The 6,000-nt window shown below is 46.2% G+C and overlaps 1 protein-coding gene across 1 annotated transcript in view; it reads left to right on the top strand.

Annotated features, from left to right (window-relative positions):
- Positions 1-667: 667 nt before the first annotated feature.
- The window catches only part of LOC147629438 (methionine aminopeptidase 2B-like), a 52,299-nt gene continuing 46,966 nt past the window's right edge, over positions 668-6,000 (top strand). The window contains exons 1-2 of the mRNA XM_086812715.1: positions 668-825; positions 1,336-1,492. Of these exons, the coding sequence (XP_086668841.1) occupies positions 730-825; positions 1,336-1,492 (253 nt within the window). The 5' untranslated portion in view covers positions 668-729. The remainder of the gene's footprint in view (positions 826-1,335; positions 1,493-6,000) is intronic.

Genomic DNA, 6,000 nt, shown 5'->3' with positions numbered 1-6,000 from the left:
CCCTCCATCTCCTCCTCCTTTCTCTCCTCCTCGCCATTTGCTTGGCGGCCTCCCTCTCCTCCTTAGTCCCGAGCGCTCTCCCCGTCATCTTCGGTGGCCCTTTAGCTTGTACAAAATATATACACTTGGCCTTTATTCTTCTTCACCAGTGTGCGTGTAGAACCACCAGCTATTCTCAGTGCATTGAAAATCCTCCTCTTCTCTCCGTTTGCTGAGAGAGAGGGGATAATGGAGCCGTGAAGAAGGGTTTTGAGGAGCAGGCGAGAGGAGACAGGAGGCAGAGTGCCTGTCCACGATACCCATTAGCTATTGAGAACTGCCAAAAGCAGTTACCTTGCCATTTTTAGCGACTGTCCGCTCCCCCCCCTCTACGTTTTGGGACCCTCAGCAGGATCTGTTGCGCGAGCTTGGAACAACTTGCAGGAAACAACCTTTTAGCTCCCCATATGCTTCATCGAGAAGCATGCAGAAGAGCCCAAACACATGAACACACATCTAATCGAATCGGATCAAATCCTTGCTAAATTAAAACCTTAATTAGATGCTCAGCTTGATAATTTGATGTGACGTTCAATTAATTAATAAATGGAAAAAACGTTTTGGTGCCTTATTTTGTGTTAGTGCAACAAAAAGCTAACAGAAAGCCGCTACCCAAGCACACTAATATATTATTTAATCGACAATAATAGTCTCTCCGTGTAAACCATAGTTTGAAGTGTTCAGTGAAGCATGGCGGGTGTACACGACCTCGAGACTTCTCTCGACGATGCCGTGCAGGAGATAAGCCTGGATGACCAAAAGGCTGTTAATACCACCGAAGAATCCGTAAGCCGCTCTGTTTATTCTTTCTGATTAGGATTTAATCCTTCTGGATCAGGTTTTTTCAGTTTGAAAGCTTCTTAAACCCTCTGGATTAGGGTTAATCTGGTTTGAAGAGGCGTGTCGAGGCTAGCGCTAATCAGAAAGATTCATTTATTTTTCGCTGTCACCATGAATAAACATTAGTCTTTAAATCGAATTAGAGCGCTAATCCTTTATCTTTATACGTAGCCATTGCATAATCTATGCCATCTTCATTTTGGCTTTCTACATCGTTTAGCCGAATCGTTAACACCACCGCCATCCCTCGAAAGCATGATGTTAGGGTTTTAGTATCCTTTAGCTGAATCCAAGAATATGAGAGTAGATGTGTTAGCTGTTAATGCCGCCCTTGAAGGTATGATGTTATGTAAAAGCGGCTGCTTTTGAGGGCATGACGTTTTTGTAGTCGGAAGGCATGGCTTCAGATTCTGAGTATTTATGTCAAATCAGTATGGAGAATTTTTGAATTTGCAGGAGACAGTGGAGGCAAAGAAAAAGAAGAAGAAGAAGAAAAAGGCTACCAACACCGATGAAGGTGGTCAAGTAAAAGCTGCATCAAATGGAGCATTAGAGGGTACCATCCCGCTCGAAGATGAAGAAGAGGATATGGAACCTGGGGATGTGTCAACAGGTACACAAGGGTCAAATTTTCACCAAGCAAAACAGTTAATTCACGTTCATCATTTAAAAAGTTTTATTGAGTTAACCTGATTTTATCTTGAAAGTTTCTTTTTTGTTACTAAGTATCATTAATGTGGTTTTTGCACGATAGAGTCTAGACAGCCTGCTCAATCACAGATCCCTTATGGTGTGTTGGACAATTTTTTTGGCCTTGAGGATCCCACAGCTTGCATTCCTTGCTTTTCCTCTATTGGATGTTTTGTTATCTTGATCAAGTTGCTCTTATTAATCCAAAGGGAAGCACACATTTCACAAGCTTGTGTTTTTCAAGGGGAGTTGCTGTGCCATGATTGCCTCTGATGGGCAAGCCAAGGTGCTCTTCTTTTTCAGAGCTATTAGAATTGTGTGAACTCCTCTCTCTCAGAAGGTGGCATGCTGGAAAGCAAAGACACACATGCCCCAAACAAAGCTAGCTTGATTGCAATATTGGGTCGGCTTACTGCCCATGGGTCTGCCGGTTGTCTAGCTGTGGTACGTCAGTGCATCCAACCACGGACTAATGTATCTCTCTCAAAATCAAACTTCCTCACCTGGGTTCACCTATGAGAACTGAACTTTTCACCAACCTTCAGATAAATCCCTCTTAACAAGGGATGCATTGTAGGGCGTGGGCTCTTAATTGTGATTGTGGTACTACCCAATACTAAATTCTTGCCCTCATTTGATGCAATTTTAGGAAGGCCATTGCTTAGGTCGATAATGGTAGTTCATGATTTAGGCAAAAACAAGGTTTAGCTAATATAAACCATATACTTGAAAGAGTGCACAGAGCGGAAGCAGAGTGGCACTAGAATGTGCTGAACAGAGAGTGCAAGAGAGAGAGAGAGATATGGAGAGAACTATGCTGAATATACTGAAGCAAAACAGTCCCAAGCAAGAGGCTACAAGTCTCATAAGTGAGGGAGCAAAATATGTACAAGATTGAATGAGAAAAGAGAGGCCAGCACCCACTATTTATAGTAGGGGGAAGGCTGGCCGACTGGAGCTGCAAACAGGCCGACTGGAGCTATTGGACATGGCCGACTGGAAAATGCCAGAAAGGTTGGGAAAAAATCCAAAAAAAATACTAGAAAAAGGGGTGGCCAGCCCACAAGCAAGGGCCATGCAAAAGGGACCAAATGGGCACCATAAAAGAGCAGAATTTGGGGATGAATGTGCTAACACCCTCTCTCAGCACCGGATGTTGAACAAACTCCGAGAATCCGAAGATGAGGAGCCAAGGAAGCTTGAGAAACCGGCTTGGTGAACAAATCTGTAGCATTCTCTGCGGAAGGACAATACTCCAAACGCAAATCTCCAACAAGAACCTGTTCACGAACATAGTGATACTGAATCTCAATGTGTTTCGTATGAGCATGAAACACAGGGTTCTTGGCGATTGCGATGCAACTCTGATTGTCACACCAAAGAAGAGTAGATCCGGTAGGAGGACAGCCGAGCTCCTCCAATAATCTCCGCAACCATATCGCCTCACATGCAGCATAACAAACTGCATGGTACTCCGCCTCGGTAGAGGAAAGCGCCACAGTAGGCTGCTTTTTACTGCTCCAATAAATGGCTCCAGACCCAAGTGAAAAAACACAACCAGTGGTCGAACACCGTGTATCTGGATCTCCAGCCCAGTATGAGTCAGACCATCCAACAAGAGTGCGTCCTTGGCCATAAAAGATGCCAAAATCTAAAGTGCCATACACAAGTACCGAAGAACTCTTAGAGCACACCGCCAATGCTGTTGACGGGGTTTGGATGAGAAGGAACTCAATAAACTGACTGCGAAGCATATGTCCAATCGGGAGTAGGCCAACCACACCAAACAACCGACGAGAACCTAATACTGTCCTTGATTAGTCCCTGGAGAAGCATCAAGTGAAGAAAGCTTCTCACCAATATCCATAGGAGAAGATACTGGTTTGCACCTAGTCATCTGAAATCTGTCGAGAATCTCCCGAGTGTACTTGTGCTGAGAGAAGAAAATGCCCATGCCCTTCGAGGTCTGCCAAATCTCAAAGCCAAGAAAATAATGCAAGAGGCCAAGATCCGTCATCTCAAACTCTGTCTCCAAAGCATCCATAACAGAACGGATCCGCACAAAATAAGAACCTGTAAAGATGAGGTCATCAACATAGACCACAATGATAACAATCAACCCCCTCTCAAGGAGGATATAAAGGTTCTAATCTGCGTGAACCGCGTAGGCCGAGCTTCTGAAAGAACTCATCAATCCGCTGGTACCAAGCCCGCGGAGCTTGCTTTAGACCATATAAAGCCTTCTTTAGCCGGTACACATGATCCTGTTTGCCTGGAACAACAAATCTTGGCGGCTGATGAATATAAATCTCCTGTGTTGTAATATGCGGAAGCTTCGGAGAAGGATCGGTACTTCAAAACTCAGAAAACAGCACTCTTTTCGCGACGGAATTAACGCACAAACTGAAAGACGATGTGCAAAAAATAGAGAGAGAAGGGGGAGATGGAGAGGACACAGTATTGGGTCCCAATTACCCTCTGTAGGGCCCCCACCACGGATGGTGTATTTGCTTTATTAGAATGATGTAAATCTGAAAACAAATACAAAGTACTTGACCTTTTCTTGGCTGGAAAACCTGCCCTTGACCTTCAGTCCTTCACCCCTTTGCTTAAGCAATGTTCTTGGCTGTCCTGGCCCTTGGTTGCTTGGAGCTCTTGGTGAATTATGAGATGAGATGAATGAGATCTTGGCTGGGCTTTTATACCCCTCCCTTCATGTAGTCGGCTGGCTTCAGGACAGCTCCACGACTGAGTTTAATTATTAAAGTGGTTTTCACACTTATACTATGCTGTCCAGCCTGCGCATGATTCTGGGCAGCACCCTGGCTGCTGGACATGCTGCGCAGAGGTGTGGGACACTCTCTACACCTGGCCGACTAGGAGGGTAGGGTACTAGACCTGGTCGGCTGCCTGTCCAGCAGTAGTACTGCTGGCCGACAGCCCCTCCCAGCCCTTGCCTTGGCTGGTGGGCAAGGCTTGGGCCCTCCTGGCCCCTTGGGGGTGGTTCTACACCTCCCCCATGCTTAGACTAAGTATGCAAGCTGCAAATCCTTGCACTGGGGTAGCCCCATGGCCTGGCCCCATCTCTACATGCAAACCTACATGCCTACAGATGTCTGGCATCCAGTTGCAAACCAGATACACAGCACATCTGACATCATTCCAGAGGGAGACTCACAGCGCGGACTGGCACTGCTTCATGTGCAGGACAATGCACACCTGACCTTGGACTCATGTGCAGGACAATGCACACCTGACCTCGGACGACTGAGATGGATCCCTGGCTGACTCGTCCCGGACTGGGCTCACATGGGACCAGTTCACCATCCCAGGTCCTGCACCTTCTGTACATAAATGTCTACGTGGCATCCAAGTGCGGGATGCACGTGACATCCCCTTCTGCTTAACTTGACGGAAGCTGCATAGCCTCCAAATAATCCGTCAATAATGCCGGATAGTCTTCGAAAAATTCTTTGTCGAGCCATACCGCTTCATGAGTGCCTCGGTCCTGAAACTTCGTGAGGAACTGTCGTAGTCTTCGGCCTGAGCCATGCTTGAAACGGTGCAGAAGGATCTGTTCTGGAACCATTACTTCTGCTTCATCAATGATGTCTGGTTCCGCTTCGTCTTTGACCTCTGAAAAGGGGGTGGACCTGCATATGGCTTCAACCAACTGACATGAAATACATCGTGCATAGTCCAACTCGGAGGTAGCTTTAACTGCATAGACACCTCATTAATCTTTTTCCGGATGGGGAATGGTCCGAAGCTCCTGAAAGACAACTTTGGGCATCGCTTGCCCACCTGCTTTAATCTTTGCTTCATAATCCGAAGATATACCCAATCTCCTTCCGAAAACTTCATGTCCCTTCGGTCTTTATTGGCCTGTCGAGTGTAGGCCTCTTGCGCTTTAGCCAATCTGTCTTTGACGGACTCTAGGATCTCCTGGTAAGACTCTGTCACTCTGTTCGCCTCCGGTACCGAAGACGAAGTCCTGGTTAACAACGACTGGAAAGGTCTTCCAAACGCTGCCTCATATGGAGTCCTGCCAATAGCTGAAGAAAAAGAGTCATTCAAAACAGCTTGAACTAAAGGCAAAAACGATTCCCACTTACCTTGCTGATCGTGGACATAACACTTCAGCACATCAAAGGCCAACTGGTTGTAGATCTCTGTTTGGCCATCTGTCTGTGGGTGGAATGCACTGGAAAAATTCAACTTAGTACCAAAATTATCAAACAATGCCCTCCAAAAATGACTGGTAAACTTGGCATCTCGGTCTGACACTATGGTCCTAGGAATCCCACCAATCGGGTACCAATGCCGAATGAATAGCTGGGCAACATCCTCGGCGGTCACATTGGCCCTGCAAGGAATAAGCATCACAAATTTGCTGAACCTGTCAACAATAGTCAAACACTGTGTATTACG

Source organism: Cibotium barometz, chromosome 18, assembly GCF_041138505.1.
Source record: "Cibotium barometz isolate CiBa-2024 chromosome 18, ASM4113850v1, whole genome shotgun sequence".
NCBI classification, from domain to species: domain Eukaryota; kingdom Viridiplantae; phylum Streptophyta; class Polypodiopsida; order Cyatheales; family Cibotiaceae; genus Cibotium; species Cibotium barometz.
Note: the sequence above shows the minus strand (reverse complement) of the source record. Positions and strands in the feature narration are given on the sequence as shown.